Genomic DNA, 21,262 nt, shown 5'->3' on the forward strand with positions numbered 1-21,262 from the left:
TTTCAAGGTCAAGTTGAAGATTCCTGTTTGCTGTTTAACCTAGTTAAAAACTCAGAACAATGCTTGCCTGTTAAATCTTCACTTGTTCTCATGGGACGTGCTGGAAATCCAATTTTTCCCACTGACATTTCATCTGCTTGAGATCCTAAATTCAGCAGTCAGAGCTCAGTAGGGACAGGAGAAGGCGCCCAGGAGATAAAGATCTTTCTCCCCAAAGTGTGGACTAATTTTTCTCTGAATGCCCTGCATTGATTACCACTGCACGCATTTTATTCAACTTTCTGCCTTCCTTCCAGCAGGAAACTACAGATGCTCTCTCTGAATGCAGAAATGTAAAGAAACCGTGGTCACTCTGTCAGAACTTAACCTGTTGCTCTAAGCACACTTTAAAGTCAGTCTCCAAATCATCGAGTTTTGTGGGCATATTTATGTTTTAAGGGAAAGACAGGCTCCGCAAGTTTCTTCTATATCTGCGATGATTGATTTTTTTTTTTTTTATTCAGCCCAACTTTTATGTACCTTGCAAAAATGTTCTGGACCAATGTGATAAATTACAGATATGCAAATTTCTTTGAATGGTGTTGTAAGTGTGTCTAGCTGGAGCTGAATAACTTCTTGCAAGTCAGTCTGTGCGCACACAGGACCCCAGGGAGCTGATCAAAGCACCCATTCTCTTTCATCCCCGGTATTCTCCTCCAAACTATTTCGATACAATATGTTTCCATGATGCACTTAATGTGCTAGGGACATAGAACTCATTACAACCTAGCTAGTTCTGCCGACCTCTTTGTTCTGCCTCAGAAAGTCAAAGAAAAAAGGAAAAGCACTGCCAGTTGCCAGCTTTCTGAAATGCTAAAGCATGCGTCATTTTTCACCAGGTCTCGTCTTGATATCCTCAAAAGACAAACTATGGAACCGGCCTCAACCCTTTCTGGCATTAATTACACTGCTGTCCAGTCAATCGTTTTTCCTATTATATGCATTTCTCAGCAGGGATTTTTTTTGCAAGACTAATGCAGCTGCAAGTTAAAGTATGAATGCATTTTTATCACTATGCAAAAAAAAAAAAATAAGTGAGAAGGCTGCAAAACCTGCAACTGAACTTCTTAGAGTCTTGTGGTAGATAATAGACCCAGGGTGGGACTTAGGAAGTTTTACAAATTCTCTAAAACCTAAAGTTGAAGAAAAGCCACAGATTTTGCCATTGCGCCCTCAATCACTGTGCCATTTGAAAGCCTGCCATGCCACCCAGATAAACATCCAAGGTGGAACTTTGCAAAGTTTCTGTTAAAATTCTGAAATGAGACCGTCTGTGCTGAGCCCAGCTAGGAGGATGCTTCCAAGGAATTTCCATCCAGGACAACAGCAAGGAGAATATAAATTCTATTTCATTTCCTCCGTTTTTTTGTAGGGTTGATTGGTTGGTGGAAATGGCTGGCAGCCAGTTCTGGGAAAGATTCCAAACCTGACTCCGATTAACCCTCTCTGGTGAAACTCTGCTGGAAACCAACTCACCAGCAATTGCCATTAATCTACTTACTAATTAAGCCAATTCATTTCTAAAGGAGAAAAATTCCTTTCTTTAGCCAAACTGATGGGAGGAAATTTGAAAGAAGCGCCAAACTGTGTAACTGTAATTCAGCCAAGGACTGCTAAAACAAGGTGTTGATATATAGCAGCAGATTTAAAACAAGTTTCTAGGGCAACACTCCTCCGGAGGCGGTGGCATATAGTGCATAGTAGATGAAGCTCGAATAATGCTCCGCGGAGATGCCACCCCATGTACTGGCATTGAAAATGTACAGGGCGCTCTCCGATTCAAGCTTGTGCTTTTTTACGCACAGATAAAGCACCCTCTAGCTTTCTTTTGCACCAGAGTATATCAGCTTTATTTGACAGCTGCCACAAATTTATTTCTCGAGACGTACTGAAGAGCTTTAGAAATGTGTAATCCACATTTCTGGGCTACAGACAGGCTGGGCTTGCAGTTGGGAAACGGAAAGGGCCAGATTGAAGGTTATGCACAGAAGCAAACTAACCGTCCTGCCAGCACTGCAGAAAGGGCAGGGGCTTGAATCTAGCTGGGTCTTTCTACTTACTAGGGAGCAAAACCTCCAATCTTTTCTTCACCAGCTAAAGAATTGCTTGTAGGTGTTAAGACATGGAGCCCTGTGCCTATGTAAGACAAAAGTGGACCTCCTCCAGTGGAGTTTTTAAATCCTCTTGGTAACTTCGATACTCCTGGGGCTTATAACTGGCTAGGAGGCAGCAAACCAGTTTGACTTCAGAGAGGGTGTGAAACTAAGAGCCTTAAAATGTTTAATTGAAGTTAAGTGTTTCTCAGCTTGTTTCTAGGGCATGGGCGGAGCCCAGGAAGCGCGAGGGCTGGGCTGGGCTGGGCTGGGCTGGGCTGGGCTGGCGGGTGTGTGTGTGTGTGTGTGTGTGTGTGTGTGTGTGTGTGTGTGTGTGTGTGTGTGTGTGTGTGTGTCAGGGTCCGCCCTGGGAGGGAGGGGTTTCCTGGGGCTTTTGGGAAAGTTGGGTTCTGAGGGTGAGAGCAAAGAGTCCCAGTGCACGACAGAGACTAACAGTTCTATTGGGAACGACTTGGAGGAGGTTTGCCTTGCTGGAGAAGGCCTCAGCCAGGCCAGTGAAAGCCCTCTGTCTGTGGTTTGGCTCTGTGCGGCAGCTCAGTTTGGGCTCCCTTCATCCACATCGTCCACTGGGGTGTTCTGTAGTACCAGTGGCTTGAGCTCAGGCTCTTCCACCGGGCTTGAGAGTTTCACTGAAAAGAGACAATGGAAGTGAGCTTTGCTTTACTGGACCTTATACACCCCCCCCCCACACACCACCCTTAACCCCACCGGAAGCTCTTGGCCTCTCTTTGAGGGGGTCCTCCCCTGGCGGCCTCAGCCGGGAGGTGGCCTCTTACATGACCTGAGGGAGAGGATGGTGGGGATGCAGGCTAGGCAGTCTGCCTCTGCTTGGCCTTCAGAAGGGCCCATGTCAGTCAGGATTCCCTTCTAGATGCCTTCCTGCCGCCTCAGCCTGTGGGGAGTAGTGGCCCTAGTGTCTGTGACCAAGCCCAGAGGTGACATTTTCTGCAGAGTCCCCTCTGCAGAAGCAGGAGCCACTGTGCGAGAAAGCATAACAGTGGAGACATTGTTCCTGCTTGGGTCAGTCCAGAGATCTTAGAGGGAAAGTTTTCATTTATCTATTATTGTACATGAGATAAAATTACAAACATGGGGACAAAACAGAAAAAAATGGGTAAAGGTTTTAAACCTGGGGAGAGGGGAGGTTTGGCTCTTCCTCCAAGCCTGGCTCCCTGCTCAGGAGGCAGAGACTTTTACCTGGTGTATAAATTGTGAGGAGAGCGTTGGGGGTCTGAGATAGCAAAGCCACAACATGGGATGTGATGTTCCAGCTTTGAAGGGGAACAAAGGCCCTGAGCTAATCCCAGTGAAAGCCAGGAGCGTGGAGAAGGCAACAAAGCCCTGCAGCCTGCCGTCACCGGTAGGTGTCAATGTGGACACTCAGAGCCGGCCAGTGGGGCGAGGAACACAGAGCCTGCTGTCATCCCGAGGAGGAACATGAACAAAGATAAAAACGTGACAACCTCGGCTCTCAATGGTGGGGAGGTTCAAAGTGGAGTGCTGGGGAGTCCATCTGGGTCAAGGCTTTCCTGAAGCTGGGGCTTCCCTTTTTTTTTTTTTTTTTCCTACTCAAGCATCCACTGGGGAAGCTCTGAGGGCCCCTGCCCAAGGCAGCTGTTCCTCTTAACTGCAGAGTTCCTCTAAATAACATCCAGATCCACCACTGGGCCAAGGTGAAGAAAACACACTTTCTAGATTCCTGAGCATTGTGCAAAGGGCACTGTTTCCTGCAGCCCAGTGTAGCATATGACTGCTTTAAGCCTGTATGAACTTGAACAGTCTACCTTAACTTTGAGAAAAAAGCTCCTGCACTCATTTATACAGTTAATGAAAAGAAGTAATGCATTCTCTTAAGCAACTATACAGGTATGTGAGTGAGGGTAGGGTCATTATGATTTAGAATACATTCATCTGATAAAGAAGTTTCTGGTAGTAAACACTTCAAGGAATAATGGAAACCTGGGAGAGGCTAAGTATGCTTCTGATTTTAGCAGACAGAGCATTTAGCAGCAAGTGAATTTCGTCTATAGTCTAGGGGAGGTCCTTGGGAATCTTTTGCTAAAGCAACCCATGAGAAGAGACTATTTTAGAGAATAGATGAATGGAAATGATAATAAATTAAGTTATCATAAGGACCCTGACACAGTTTCTCTTAATCTACTTATTAAAAGTACAAGTTGAAAAATTATAATGTAATAACAATCTGATTTTCCTTCATCGAAATAAGTCATCTAAATAATAAAAAGGGATGTAAGTATCTTTAAAAAAAACTAATGACATTTCACAGGTAATGCAATTTAGAACGAAACACTTCCATGTTTTCTTTTCCAACAATGTGCATTTTTGTAAACTGCTATAAATTGCAATTCAAAAGCACTGATCTCGCCATCCCCAATCATTTTTTATACTGATCAAATGAATGCAGATACTCCCACTTGGGAGGGGCGACATGACATTTCACTTGGCAGTTCTAAACAGGTCACAGACCTTTCACAGACCCTAAGGCAGTGGGAGGGAGCTCTTTACTAAACCGTGTAACCAAATCAAACCAATGGTTACCCCTTTTCAAAACCATTGGAATGGTTTGCACAATGCTATTCACATAGCAGCACAGAAAGTGAAAGGATGGTCATCCAATGGAAATTTCTTTCCTTTTGTTTAAACTTGCAGTGCTCAAAAAGTAATACTTGAAGGAACACAATCACATTTGCTATGATAAAGCAATCATCAACAATAAACATGCATTTTCTTGGCACAACAGGGTCTGTCTGTAGCCTTCCCTTGGCATGTATATGTATGCATATGTACGTATGTATATGTATGTATATTTATTGGAGATGTTGCTTTGTTTGAAACCTTAGGCACAAAGACACAACATGGCTGCCCTGGAGATGACCTATTGCTTTCAAGTTGCTTGAACACATCAGAATTTCCATTGTTAAGGTTGATTAATTGAAACTGATAAGTTACCATGAATAAAGATTGTTTTTCTGTTTAATGTGGTGGGGCTGATTGGGTAAATGCCTCATTCATGTAGCTTTGCAGTGCAGCATATGGGCAAGAGTCATTCAGTATCACAAACATATACAATTTATTATGCTTGTATGGGCACAACCAAATGGTCTTTCTACTTAAATGACTTAAGTTTCAATGACAAATTCCATTTAAAGAGTCACGAGTAACATGAGGTGTAGTTTTGTAATGTATGCTTAAGAGTTTAAATCTCTGAGTTTCTGTGAATATTTTTAAAAGATGAATACTTAAATATTTTTTTAAAAGGGCACTGGTCCAAATTATACTTTAACATTAGTCATTGGGAATACAGAAGAATTATTTATCTTAAACATTAGCAGACATTTGAAGAGAAAGCTCTTTATCACCTGATGTCACTTTGTATACTATTCTCCTGATAAGTGTTTACCCTAAATGTTTCACTGCAGTGCAACCAATGGTAGTGCACATGGACCAGCTTACAGTGAAATGCAAAGGAAACTGACAACTAACATGTCAACTTCATGATGTCTCTTTTAAAGATGAAATCAGAAGCCAACATTCTAACATAATTTAGGAACTATCACATTAAAAAGCAGTGATTTTAATTTTTCCAAAATCAGATTACTCTTAATTTTCTTTACTTGAAAGCTGATGTGACTTTTTTTTAAGGCATTAATTACAGAAAAACTGTCATAAATATTTACTGATAAAGGTAAGCTTTCTACATTTTTGTAACTATGTTGCAACACCCTTTCCCCCACATTTTTCATTTAGGTCATTTATATAATCACCACAGAGAAATAAAGAAAAATATGAAAGACATGCTAATGAACTAAAGAAATGACTGTATCAAACCATCAAAGAGATAGTTACCATATTCAGCCTTTAATGTCTTATCAAATAAATTCTCTGGTCATTCATGTCCACGAAACAGTTCAAGTTCACCCAACATTTCTCAATTCAATTAGATGGGTAATCCCAGTTCAGCTCTTCTGGAGAGTAATAAACCACATTGGTCACAGCTGACCACAGTTAGCATGTGTTTCATAAAGGACTGGATGTCCATTGGAAAGCTGATCAGTGCACCGTCACTTGTAAAATTCTCTCCTGCATTTTGAAGTGATAATCTGTATCTAATTTTTAAAGAAAAATTTACTCTCCTTTCACTCTTCTGAGGCCAATTTCTTTTTGGGACCTGAATAGAGATCATTGGTGAAACAGTACCAAATAGCTTTGGTATGTGTATAACAAAAACCCACCCCTTTGTAGAACATAACAAATTATGCAGTGTTCACAGATGCGCTTCACATTGTGCCTTTTGTGAGAAAATGAAGGCCCAACTCTATTCCCCACCCCCCTCTTTATGAAAGACTGGGCTCCCAATGCAATCTGTCCTGATCCTAGAGAGAAAAAATAAATATACTAGCTAAAGTGGGAGCTGTAGTTAGTTCTTTTTAAATGGATTTTCACTTGAACTCTGGTCTGCGTACTGTATCCCAGTATGAATTTGAAACTATAGGCAGCTCTTTATCCCTGTGAACAAGTGAACAACTTGAGGCCCAAGCATTAGAGATTTAATCTGTCTTCTATTTTATCTTTGATGCCTCTATATTTGATGAAAAGAGTTGTCATACAATCTCACGACTGAATTTATAGGTTACTAAAGACATACAGTAGATTTTTAGTTATGCTTTAAAAATATACACAGTGGAAATATTTAAAATTTTGAGGAGTGCAGAAAGGTTTTCTCAGGCCATTATCCTGCCCCACGATACCTCTAACAATCCTGGTATGAATTCCACTGATTGTGTTAGCCTTTGAGAGTCAGTCTTAGGATGTAAATTTTAAACATTAGGAAACTCCATGTTTTGAGTGCCCAGGCAAGGGGATTGCTTGTGGTGGGTGTTTATAAAGTCTGTGGACTGAATGAGTGATCTACAGAGGAGGTACAGCCTAGAAAATATGGCCTCTTTGGTCCCATGGCTATTGAGGTTCTCTCCTATATTATTCTAGTCTTGGCCAGGAGACGTGCTCTGACCAATGGGACAGGAACAAGTGCTGTGGTCAAGCAACTTGAACAGCCATCTGTGTTGCTTCCTTTTGTTGTTTTTGTGACTTTTGAGTCCATCATGATAGCAGGACTGGACTCAAAGATGAGAAATGCACAGTCCCTGTCATCCCAGCAGATAGTCATTCTGAGGTCATGGGTGACCAGGTAAGCTGAGAATATGAGAGAGCAAGACCAGGCAGGTGCTCCATCATCTTGGTGAGAACTTGTGTAAAGGTGCAGACACACAGACTATTCAGGAGATAACAAAGAACAGCAAACATTTTGTTGGCTTGATTAGAAAGCTCACAAGGGGGAGGAGGGTGGGCACAGAAGCAGCTAGTATGAATGATTTTCTGTGCTAAATTGATGACCCTACTTTTATCTTGAAAGTTGCAGATATCTATTGAAGGACTGCAGAGGAAATAACAAGGTGTGTCAAAGTAAACCAAAGAATACAATTCTTAGTGATGCAATTCAACATTCGGGAAAAGGTAACTTCTTGCCCATTTCACAAATGGAACACCAGGGGATATTGCTTCCACTCATCTATAGCCACCTGTTCTGCTGTGGTTTTAGAACTTTGGAACCTACAAATCATCAGATGGTGGGATTCCCGTACAGAGATGATGGGCCTAGACCTCTAACAGATCCCTCTCACCACTGTCACTGGTCATCTCCATCAGGAACAACATAATGGACCCCTTTGTGGGCCCCTATAGGACCTTGTCTTTAATGTGGATCAACAATGGTAGGGAATGTTTCATTCTCCAAAGGGAGGTTGGACAACATACTCTACCTATCACCTGAGGAAGCTGGGTCTTGAACTTAGTGTAGCCTGGAATGTTCCTAGCTGTGACCACAGAATGTGAGCTCAAACCTACAGGGATGCAGAGGTTACATAGGCTCCTGTGCTGACTATGGGCCCCAGATCAAATTGATGGGGTTTACAGTCAACAATATTTATGTACTTTCAAATACTTATATACTTTGGGAGCTACTCTCTTCCCTGACCCAGCTTTCTAGTCCTTTTTCCAACTATGATACCATCTCCCCAGACAATAACCTGGGTCCACCTGCATATGTTAGGCTCAGGCAAAAACTAGTAAAGTCACAGGCCCCTTGGAATATACCTAAAATAGACCTACTAGCTTTTTCCAAAACAGAGATCCCAAATCTTCATCTGCAATACTCTTGGCTTTAGGTTCATGATTATTCAACATTTGTTCTGGTTTATATCTTAACTCTTTTTCAGTCACCAGGTTCCAGATGCTACCATGATGACAACCTGACTTTGCTGGGCACATGACTCCACCAGTGTGTCCTGGAGCCCCACCTCCCCAGATCCCTACTCTACTAGGGAAAGAGAGAGACAAACTGGGAGTATGGATCGACCTGCCAAGCCCATGTTCAGTGAGGAAGCAATTAGAGAAGTGAAACCTCCCACCTTCTGCACCCCATAATGATCCTGGGTCCATACTCCCAGAGGGTTAAAGAATAGGAAAGCTATCAAAGGAGGGGATTAGATACGAAATTCTGGTGGTGGGAATTGTGTGGAAATGTAATCATCTTATAGCCTTGCCAATATTTCCATTTTATAAATAAAAATTAAGAACTACAACAACAGAAAGCAGGCTTGAAGGGGGAAAACCTGTGCAGAGGAACTAAGCAAAACCATCTGATGATTTGTAGGTTTCAAAGTTCTAACATCACAGCAGAACAGGTGGCTGTAGATGAGAGGAAATGATATACATTTAGAAGCAATGTCAGCACAGTATTCAAGAAGTACTTTATGGAGGTGGAGACAGAAAGAAATTGACTTGAACCTTAAACTGATTTCTGAAGTAAACAAAAGAACAGAAGGACAACAGCAAGATATGCATTAGAGCACAAATTCACTGTAGATACAGTTTTGTTTTTATATTTTAAACTTTACTTATTTGATATGATAGAACAGAAAGAAATTGAGACATTTAGAGAGGGAAAACAGAGACACCTGCAGCACTGCTTTACTACTCCTAAAGCTTTCCCTCCATAGGTGGGGACCTGGGGTTTGAACCTGGTTCCTTGTGCATGATAATATGTGCACTTAACCAGGTGTGCCACCACCTAGCGCCTCTAGATACATTTGTATTGATGAAATAGTCTGGCACAAATTTTTAATTTTAATGTGTGCCTAGCATATTTGAAGAAATAGTTCATAATATCCACAAGAGAAGAATTATGATACAAATCAGACCCAAACTAGAGAACTAGCAGCTATTAAAAAGAATGAATTAAGAAATTAGAAATTCAAACCTTATTAAAATGAAAGACTAAGACATGTGCTAAATCAGCTACAACTGAAGAGGGGCTAAGAAAACTAGAAGATAAAGATGAGGAACCCCCCATATGCAAAACAGATAAATATAAAATTTTAAATGCATACAAAAACACTTCAGAGATAAGTCAGAAGAAAATAATGTGGAGAATGTTGTACAAACAATATTTGACAAATTTCTAGAAGTAAAGAAAGACATGGATAATCAGATCAAATTTTATTGTGACTACTAAAAATTTTATTGAGTACATTGCAGTAAAGCGACAGGCCACCAATAATAAAGACAAAACCTTAAGAGTTTTCACAAAGAAGATGAAAATGACTATAAATAATGGACAAATTAGCAACTTATTTCATATCATTCCAACCAAAGGCTCAAAATTGTCATAGTTTTTCTCAAATCAATAGGTTACCTTCTGTTTGCAGGTTTCTCTCCCTCCCTTCCTCTCTTTCTTTCATACTTTATTTTGTTCATTTACTTTTACTTATTTATTAGATAGAGACAGAAATTTAGAAGGAAGGGGAGATACAAGGAGAGGGGAAAAGACACCTGCAGTACTGCTTCACTACTTGTGAAGTTTCCTCCACTGTAGGTTGGGCCCAGGGGCCTGAACCTGGGTCCTTGCACATTATTACAAGTGTGCTCAACCAGGTGCACCACCACCTGGCCCTGTTAGATATACTTTTCACCTGTGGAGTTGGCAAAAAATAAAATCTTTCAAAATTATATTGTAGTTGGTGGAAACAATAAATTAACCAATTAACCAATACTAACACTTATACCTTAATTTTTTCTTTTAAGTCATAGTTTCTTGTGTTAAAAAAAACTGCCTTTTTTTTTTTTGGCAAGACTGGCTCATGTAATGGTGGCCATTTTAGTCAATACCAGGCCAAGACCTGGCATTCTAGTCAGGGAATCCTTGGTTTTAGACCTCTAACAGATCACTTTCTCCACCATCACCGGTCACTTCCACCAGGAATGTCATAAACCCTTTTGTGGGCCTCTCCAGCACCTTACCCTCTGTATGAAGTGGCAGTGGTAAAGACTTGTCCCACTCTCCGAAGGGAGGCTGTGTCATCCTACTCTGCCACTCATGGAAGACTGGTCCTAAAATGAGTGCAGCGTAGATTGTTCCCAGCTATGACCATGGACTGTGAGTTTAGACTAACAGGAACTCAGAGGTTATATAGGTTCCTGTGCTGAATATGATTATATAAAGCCCCCAATGTGGTAGACAACTAACTGTGTGTGTGTGTATTCCACCCCCCCCCAAGTTTGGGAGCACACTCTCTGCCTTAACCTGGCTTTCAAATTCTATTCTCAATTCTGACTCCAACCTCCCAGATTCAACTCCACCTTCATGTTAGCTAACAAGCTCAAGCAATGATTATTTTAAATCCCAGGTGCCTTGGAAGATAACTAAAATAGATATCCTAGCTTCCTTGTACCCTGGCTCCCTATTCTCATTGGGTTCATTCTTATCCTTTAGTTCCTGTTTATTAAACATTTTATCCTGCTTTATATCTTATTGCCTTTCAGCCATCAACTTGCAGATGCATCCTGACCTCCCTGGGCAAATGACCTCACCAATGTGTCCTGGAACCTCACCTCTCCAGAGCCCTACCCCAGTAGGGAAAGACAGATACAGGCTGGGGGTATGGATCAACCTGCCAATGTCCTGTCCAGTGCAGGAGCAATTACAGAAGCCAGCTCTTCCACCTTCTGCACCCCAAAAAAGAATTTTTGGCCCTACGCCTAGAGGAGGAAAATATTAGGGAAAGATGACTTGAGGACTCTGAACCCCAATTTCACTGGAACCCAAAATGTTGGTCACCAGAAATTTTTGTTTTTATACCATCACTGGGAGGGAGAAATCTGGAAAACACTAGAGGAGTCAGGCAATGTTTTGCTTATCTGAGAGGAAATAGGAAAAGGGAAGGATACTCAGATAGTAATAGGTGTGCGTGTAACTTGAAAAGGAGGTGAAGGCAGGGCTGTAGGATTGAATAAAATGGATATATATATATATATTAGTCAACTGTATCTGTGACCTTGGGAGAATTATTGTAGTTTCTGCTGAAGAGGGAGAGGGACACAGAGCTCTGGTGGTGAAAACAATGTGGGATTATACCCATACTATCTTATAATTTTATAAATCAGTATCAAATCACTAACAGAGAATTAAAATTTGATTTTTGCAATTTTATTACAACAAAAAATGTCACTGAACCCTATTTACAACTAGTATTAATGTTTACAAATTGGTGAGAAATAAAATAGTAAAATACATTTCATGTTCAGTGTTTCAAAGAGTGAAAAGAAATGTTCAAAAATGGTACCAAATCTATCAGGATTGTTCGACTCTTTTTTAGAAGCCATTAGCAATCACCTCCTTACTGCTGCCCCCTGACAGAAGAGTTGGCAAGACAATGTAATCTAGGTTTAAACTTGGGTTTCTCCAGTGGTTCAGATATTCCTGTTTGAGTTTTTTTTTTTTCTCCCTCTCTTTCCGACAAGCCACTTAAAGAGTCACTGTTACTTTGAGGTTTTATCATGAAGATTCATGTTTTGGGGGCTCATTAGGAACCTTTCCAAAGATTACAATGTCAATAGCACCTAATTACAGGACTGTGAGAAAGGTCTTCTTGAGTACATAAAATCCATGGCCATACACAATGGACAGCTCAGATCCCAAATTTTATCACAGCTAAGGAGCAAACAAATTAATAATGTTACCCAGGCTCTTTTGGGATAAGTACTACTGTGGAAAACACTGCTTTGAAATTTTGTAGATAGTATTGTACTATTTTTTTTTTATTAACACAGGCTTATTTACTTCAAATATCTAATGTTCTATGAGTGACAACTGTGTTGCTCTTTTTAGAGTTTGTGAGATTAAAAGTTGCAACACAGCAAATAATTTTCAATCTGTTTGGGAAAGATATATCACATTATATGACTTGCTTTAAACTATATTTTATGTTTAGTTTTACAGCTTTCAAAATATCTACTTGTATATCTTGATGCCAATATTGAATTTTATTCCTATTTATGCCTGGTAGAAAGTGATGTAATGAGAAAAAAAAAAACTAGTTCGTTTAAGTCACTACACCACTATGACTCTCCAGTGTGTGTGTGGGTCAAATGTAGGTTGTGAGGCTTTAGTTCCAGGAGGCAGGGATTATATTCAGGAGGGAAGGGAGGGATGTGGGTTAGTCAGGCATGTCACCCATGCTCTTTCATTTCAACCTTATATCAAAGCCCTGAGGTGAGGTCACTACTTGTATTTTATATCACTGAAGGAACTGAGAAGTTACTCAATGGCTAAGTGTCTCTCTTCCTCCATGGCCTCTGTTCTAGCACACGTCTCATCGTTGAGAGTTGGGGAGAGTGGGACAACACATTGTTATGGGTCTAGAGACAAGTCAGTGGAGTGCTAATTAGTCTAGGATCTGGGGCCACCCTCTCTGGGTTTGGCTCTAGATGCTACACTTAAGAGTAAATCTTAAGTATAGATCTTAAGAGGTGGCTCCCTAAGCTTCTCCATAGCCAACTGTCTGTTTTATAGCCTAGAGTTCTGTAAGGGTTAGAGTTAAAGCTTGAAAGATAGCTAGAATAGCATGTGAGCCCTTGAAGAGTTAGCTATACATAATTGTTAGCATTATCTTGTGGTGTCAAAAAACTTAACTTTGATTTAATGCCAAGGAACTATAACAGGAAAGATATTCAACTGATACTTAAAATTGATGTCCAATTTACATGTTCTGAAAATTAAAACAATACAATAGTAGCTTGAAAGAGCATGATTTGGGGTCTGTCATCAGGAGGTTAGAGTAACCCCAAAAGTTATAGAAAGAAATTACTATATACAAACTTAAAGGCTTTTCTGTAATTCAGAATATACTACGTAGTTAAATACCTCTTTAATAATGTATTTATGAATTAATGCTCAAAAACAGTGGTACTGTATTAAACTGTTTCTTAAGGGGTTGGAGGGGAGAGGCTACCTCCCAAAGTACCTGGGAAGTTTGTTCTGTGAAGACAAACTGGTCATTTGAATGATATATGTGAATATGATTCAATAGCAAGAGCCATGATAAGATTAAATTTTGCCCCAAATTAGCAGATCTATAGTTAGATTTCCTAATGGCGTTCATTCAGAGAGAGAGAGAGAGAGAGAGAGAGAGAGAACCAAGATGGTGACAGAGGAGGCTCCTGGCTTTACTCCCAAGAGGAACAACTAACAACTAACTAGAAAGAGAAACCACTGAGAGAATCCTATGGCTTGGTGAACCTCAGAGGTCAATACAGAATGCCTGGGGAGATGTGTGGGAGATTAAGGAGTGGGTGGAATGGGTCCAGGAGGTGGCACAGTGGCTAAGGCACTAGACTCTCAAGCATGAGGTCCTGAGTTCAATCCCCAGCAACACATGTACCAGAGTGATGTCTGGTTATTTCTATCTCTCCTCCTATCTTTATCATTAATAAATAAAATTGTAAAAAAAAAAAAAAAAGAAAAAGAAAGAAAGTGGGTGGAAAGAAATGCCTGGCTTGGGGGAAAGGTCCCAGCCAAGAGGGGGGTGGGCTTGGACAGTGTGCAGGCAGTCAACCCAGGTGAAACCCCTTTATTTGTTTTTATTCAGTAAAGATAAGACATTTATTTCTAGTAAATTCTGTTTTAACTGGAACTCAACTCACTAGGAACCCTTGTTGACTGGATTAACCACTCACACTGTCTTTGAACATATCAAAGACTTATCAGACATTTAGTAGAAACTTCAGGGTATGTTCAGAGCTGGTGGGTATGAACATTGTTACTGGGACCACCCCTGAAATTAAAATTCATATTCAGCAACAATGAGCTTTGTGATATCCTTCAATATTGTGGATCCTTTGTAAAAAAAAAAAAAAGCATTTGCAGGGTATATGAGACATCAGTGGGTGGGTAGATCTATCATGGAGGTGTTGTGTAAGGCCCCCACCTAGTTCAGTCCCCAGCACCACAAGGGAACACATGGACAATGTTGACCTGTATCTTTGTCTGTCAGTCTCTGTCTCTAAGGAACTACCATGGGTTCGGTAGGGGGAGGGGAGAGGATAGGATGGGACACAGTCTTTTGGTGGTGGGAATGGTGATTATGTACACTCCTATTAATTTGTAGTCATATAAATCACTATTTAATTAATGTGTGATGGGTAAAAATTGATAGAATGTCTCAAACTTTTTAATGCACAGACCATAGACTGAGTCTTCGACATGTTGACTCTCTTAAAAGCTTAGACTAGGCAGAACAGAAGCAACCGGTGGCACAGCTATATACAAATAATGTCAAAGGACATAAATTATGGTGATGTTGTGTATGATACAGCAAATCCTAACAAAGAGATATTTCAAAGTTAACCCAATTGCCAATAATGAGTTTATAGCAATAACTATCTATTGCCTTCTTAAACCCTAAGACAGCAGGAACCTCCCACTTCTTCTAAAGAGCCTATATTTCCCCCAGTCCTAGAACCTTTAGGGTGGGGCTCATTTTTTTTGCATGCATCTCTCAATCCCTACCAAAAGATATATTGCATCCACCAATCTCACCTAATCAACACAATGAGTACCACCTCAGCATGCTTCACTTAAGACTGTACCCAGAGACATCAGTCATGGAATGTCAACCCTTTACCCTTATTACTCCAGTGAGACCTTTCCTTTAATAGGAGTCTCTAATTCCATTCCAGTAGGTTCACTTCCTAACAAAGTCCCAAAACCTAGATATAGACCGGGTCCTGTGAGATAGAGCATATGTTTACATGTATCCATAAATTAGGGCAAAATATATACCTGAAAGCAAAAACACACAATAGTCTGTAGTGAGTCAGTATAAATTTCACAATGAAATAGTTTCTATTTAGACTTAGATATCCTCCACACCTACTTTATTACACTTCCCTCACTCACTTCAATGCTAACCTTATCAAAGCAAGAACTGCAAAAGCTGAATAAAGGCAAGTGACTGGCCTATCTTAACGATGTTAAAGATGACTCTTTAGTCACTATCAGACCACCCCGTCAGCTGGGGCCCTATATGGGGAGTCCTGAGATTCCCAAACAGACTTGATGGGCCTAGACCTTGAATAAACCCCTCTCTCCACTGTTACCAGTTATATCTATCAGGAACAACAAAATAGACCACTTTGTGGACCCCCATATGACCTTGCACTCAACTTGGATCAACAATGGTAGAAAATGTACCATCCTCCAAACTGAGGATGGACAACATACTCTAAACTACGCCTGAGGAAGATGGGTCCTGATATTGGGGCAGCTTGGAATGTTCCTATTCATGATCACAGAACATGAGCTTAGATATAGAGGGATGCAGAGGTCACATAGGCTCCTAAGCTGAATATGGGCCCCAGATCAGATCAGATTGGTAGGGTTTACAGTCAACAATATATATACACCTTGCCCATATCTGGGAGCTACTCTCTTCCCTAGTCTAGCTTTCTGGTACTTTTTTGAGCCATGACATCATCTCCCCAGAAAATAACTTGGGGGCAAGTTTGCCATGGCAGTTACTTCACTGGATGTCTGGCCCCCCAGCACTTCAAGGCTGTCTGTCCACAGGGATACCAAACGAGACCACCTGGGACCACAACAAGACAGGACTAGAAAAACTTCAGGAACCCACCAAATCACTGGTGAGTGCAAACACCTGTGGGTATTGGACAGAGAGGAACCTAGGGAGAGATCAAATGGCTGGTAACAGTCTGGCAGTGTACCAGATGAGACACCACTTCCAGTCTGTATCACCAACAAAAAGATGGCTGAAGGGTGGAGAGGACTCCCCTGAGACTCACCAAATACAACTGTGAGTCTCCATTACTTACACCCTCAGAATCTGGAGTAGCAGCAGGGAGGCCCTGTGCTGACACCAGGGGACAGGAAATTAACCAGGTAACTCAGGAGAAGATCTATACCTCAGTGGCCTAGCAGTGGGGCTGTGAGTCTCTTTGCATAGCCACTGGATTAGCTCTGCTCCACCCTGCTTTTTCTCTTGCTCAGGAAACAGGGATTAAGCTAAGAAGCCTGCTTATAGTTTAAAAGCCCTCAGGCTCCCATAGCCTACAGGGAAGAAAAAGAACAGAAGAGGCTTTTAAGCCACTGTGCTCCAACTCAGGGATCAAAATACTATTGAAACAACTGTCAGTTTCCACAACTGTGAACCCCTTAATTACCTTACTTAGGCACAAGTCCATCCAGGCAAGAGTGATCAGTAATTTGAAAAGTACAGAGAGAGGGACTTCATAACATACTATATAAAATGGTTAAACCAACAAGAAGAAATAATGGAGAAAGGAACGAGGACAAGAGTCCAGCTAAAAGCCCCCCAAAGGTTGAAGCACAAAGTAATGAAGTCAACATCAAAACACTAGTTAAGGAAAGAATCACAGGAGTAAGTAAAGAGTTTGAAAGAATTGTCATCAGAAATGCAGAAGCAACAAATGAGACCCTAGAAGAAAACACTAATTATCTCAAGGTTATTAGAGAGCTGAAAGCTGAAATACCTGAGCTGAGAACACAACTAGCTGAACAAGCTTAAACAGTATCAGGACAGGGTAACAAAATAGATGAACTGCAGAAAACAGTGGAGAGAGAGAGAATAGAATAAATGAGGCTGAAGACAGAATTAGCAAGATGGAGGATGAATTAGAGACAACTAAAAAAGAAGTAAGAGATTTCAAAAAGAGATTAAAAGATGCTGAAAACAACAACAGAGACCTATGGGGTGACTTCAAAAGAAACAATATACACATTATTGGCTTACCAGAGGAAGAAAGAGAGGGAGGGGAAGAAAGCATTCTTCAGGACATTATAGCTGAGAAATTCTAGTCTAGACAACATCAAAGACATATAGGTTCAAGAAGCCCAGAATGTCCCAAACAGAATTAACCCAGACTTAATGATGCCAAGACACATTCTACTTAGAATGGAAAGGAATAAGCATAAAGAAAGGATACTGCATGCTGCAAGAGAAAAACAAAGAGTCACCTACAGAGGAAACCCCATAAGATTAGCAGCAGACTTCTCCACACAAACACTACAGGCCTGAAGAGAATGGCAAGATATCTATCTAGGGCTCAATGAGAAAGGCTTTCAACCAAGACTACTAGACTCTATCCTACTAGACTGTCATGTCATTCAGACTAGATGAAGGCATCAAAACCTTCTCATACCAGCAACAGTTGAAAGCATCAATTATCACCAAGCCTTCCCTGAAAGAGGTTCTGAAAGGTCTCCTATAAACAGTCACACCACCATAAATATGCCATCTATCAGAACACTCTAAAAATCTACAAGAATGATGTTAAAACTTCTTTAATCTTTGGTATCAATAAATGTCAATGGCCTGAATTCACTTATTAAAAGGCACAGAGTAGGAAGATGGATCAGAAAACACAACACAACAATATGCTGTCTACAGGAAACCCACCTTCATCAACAAGACAAACAAAGACTTAAAGTGAAAGGATGGAAAACTATCATACAAGCCAATGGCCCACAAAACAGGGCAGGAACAGCTATTCTCATATCTGACAGGATAGACTTTAAAATAAATAAAATTAAGATGATAAGGATGGACACTACTTACTGCTCAGAGGATCAGTCAATCAAGAGGACTTAACAATTGTATTAACATCTATGCACCCAATGAGAAGCCATCTAAATACATCAAACATCTACTGAAAGAACTACAGCAACACAGTCATAGTAGGGGACTTCAACACCCCACTCTCTCAACTTGACAGATCATCCAGGCAGAAAATCAATAAAGACATGAGGGGGCTAAATGAGGAGATAGATAAACTAGAACTATTGGACACTTTCAGAGTCATTCATCCCAAGAAACGGGAATACACATTCTACTCAATTTCGCATGGGTCATTCTCAAGGATAGACCATATGTTAGGCCACAAAGACAGCACCAGCAAATTCAAGAGCATTGAACTCATCCCAAGCATCTTTTCAGACCACATTGGAATTAAACTAACACTTCACAATCAACAAAAGATTATTAATAGTCCCAAAATGTGGAAGCTCAACAGTACACCCTTAACAACGACTGGGTCAAAGAGGAAATCAAGGAAGAAATCAAAATGTTTCAAGACTTCAATGAAAATGAAGACACAAGCTATCAAAATATTTGGGACACAGCTAAGGCAGTACTGAGAGGGAAGTTCATAGCCATACAAGTGCACATTAGGAAACAAGAAAAAGCACAAAGAACCAGCCTGATTACACATCTTAAGACCTAGAAGAAGAAGACAAAGGAACCTTAAAGCAACCTGAAGGACAGAAATCACTAAAGTGAGGACAGAAAACAATAACACTGAAAATAAGAAAGCCATGCAAAAGATCAATGAAAGTAAATGTTGGTTCTTTGAAAGAGTGAACAAAACTGAACCTAGCACCTGCGTAAGAAAGGCAAGCTGCTTTTACCTGCAAAGAATCAGGAACCCCCTGTGCAGCTACCCACCTGGCTGCTTGGTACTGGAACATGAATAGACACAATGAATAGAATTGAGAGCCCAGAAGTAAGCCCCCACACCTATGGACATCTAATCTTTGACAAAGTGCCCAGACTATTATATCGGGAAAGCAAAGTCTCTTCAACAGATGGTGTTGGAAAAAATGGGTTGAAACATGCAGAAGAATGAGACTGAACTACTCTGTTTCACCAAGTACAAAAGTAAATTCCAAGTGGATCAAGGACTTGGATGTTAGACCAGAAAATATCAGATACTTAAAAGAAAAATATTGCCAGGACTCTTTTCCGCATCAGTTTTAAAGACATCTTCAATACAAGGAATCCAATTACAAAGAAGACTAAGGCAAGCAGAAACCTATGGGACTACATAAAATTAAAAAGCTTCTGCACAGCAAAAGAAACCACTACCCAAACTAAGAGACCCCTCACAGAATGGGAGAAGATCTTTACATGCCATACATCAGACAAGAGGCTAATAACCAGAATATAGAAAGAGCTGGCCAAACTGAACAACAAGAAAACAAATAACCCCATCCAAAACTGGGGAGAAGACATGGACAGAATACTCACCACAGAAGAGATCCAAAAGGCTGAGAAACACATGAAAAAATGATCCAAATCTTGGAATGTCAGAGAAATGCAAATCAAGACAACAATGAGATACCACTTCACTCCTGTGAGAATGTCATACATCAGTAAAGGTAACAGCAACAAATGCTGGTGAGGTTGTGGGGTCAAAGGAACCCTCCTGCACTGCTGGTGGGAATGTCAATTGGTCCAACCTCTGTGGAGAGTAGTCTGGAGAACTCTCAGAAGGCTAGAAATGGACCTACCCTATGAGCCTGCAATTCCTCTCCTGGGATATATCCTAAGGAACCCAACACACCCATCCAAGAAGATCTGTGTACACATATGTTCTTAGCAGCACAATTTGTAATAGCCAAAACCTGGAATCAACCCAGGTGTCCAACAAGAGATGAGTGGCTGAGCAAGTTGTGGTATATATACAGAATGGAATATTACTCAGTTATAAAAAAATGTTGACTTCACTGTTTTCAGTAAATCTTGGATGGAACTTGAAAAATTCATGTTAAGTGAAATAATTCAGAAACAGTAGGATGATATGGGATGATTTCACTCTCTGGCAGAAGTTGGAAAACAAGATCAGAAGAAAAAACACAAGTAGAACCAGAACTGGAATTGGCATGTTGTACCAAAGTAAAAGACTCTGGAGTGGGTGGGTTGTGGGGGGCGAATACCGGTCCAAAAAAGATGACAGAGGACCTAGTGGGGGTTGTATTGTTATATGGAAAATTGAGAAATGTTATGCATGTATAAACTATTGTATTACTGTTGAATGTAAAACATTCATTCCCCAATAAAGAAATTTAAAAAAAAATTAGATAACTTGGATCCACCTGCATATCATATTTCAGGCTCTAGGTGGAAAAAAAGTAATATAGCCACAGGACCTTTGGAATATAACTAAAATATGCCTACTAGCTATCTAAAAAATGGAGAACCCCCCCAACTCTTCATCTGCACTATTCCAGCCTTTAGGTTCATGATGAATCAACAGTTTGTTTGGATTTGTTTGTTAACTCTCTTTTCAACCACCAGGTCCCAGAAGCTAGCATGATGCCAACCAGACTTCCCTAGACAGACAACCCCACCAATGTGTCCTGGAGCTCTGCTTCCCCAGAGCCCCACCCTACTAGGGAAAGAGAGATGCAGGCTGGGAGTATGAAATGACCTGTCAATGACCATGTTCAGCAGGGAAGCAATTACAGAAGCCAGTCCTTCCACCTTCTGCATCCCACAATGACCTTTAGTCCATACTCCCAGAGGGTTAAAGAATGGGAAAGCTATTAAGGGAGGGGATGGGATATGGAGTTCTGTTGGTGGGAACTGTGTGGAGTTGTACCCCTCTTATCCTATGGTTTTATCAGTGTTTCCTTTTTTTAAATAAATAAATAAATAAATAAACAATAAAATAAAATAAAAAAACTGGGCTAGGCAGGTGACTCATCTCTATTGTACATGTGAGGTCCTGGGTCCATTTCTAGGCAGTATAGAAAAATTATATTCAAATTTACTAGTGAGGCAAAAAAAAAAAAAAAATGGATCCATGGAATTTAGGAGGATCATTCTCAAGACAGAGGAAGGAGAGCAACAATGTTTGTTTCTGAGATGTCCTATATT

The 21,262-nt window shown here is 40.6% G+C and overlaps 1 protein-coding gene across 2 annotated transcripts in view; it reads right to left on the reverse strand.

The window, feature by feature from the left end:
* Nucleotides 1-2,493: 2,493 nt before the first annotated feature.
* Nucleotides 2,494-21,262, reverse strand: part of C6H10orf67 (chromosome 6 C10orf67 homolog) — a 105,466-nt gene continuing 86,697 nt past the window's right edge. For both annotated transcript variants that reach the window (XM_060192641.1, XM_060192640.1), the window contains exon 17: nucleotides 2,494-2,782. In XM_060192641.1, coding sequence (XP_060048624.1) covers nucleotides 2,688-2,782 — 95 coding nt within the window. In that variant the 3' untranslated portion in view covers nucleotides 2,494-2,687. The remainder of the gene's footprint in view (nucleotides 2,783-21,262) is intronic.

Source organism: Erinaceus europaeus, chromosome 6, assembly GCF_950295315.1.
Source record: "Erinaceus europaeus chromosome 6, mEriEur2.1, whole genome shotgun sequence".
NCBI classification, from domain to species: Eukaryota; Metazoa; Chordata; class Mammalia; order Eulipotyphla; family Erinaceidae; genus Erinaceus; species Erinaceus europaeus.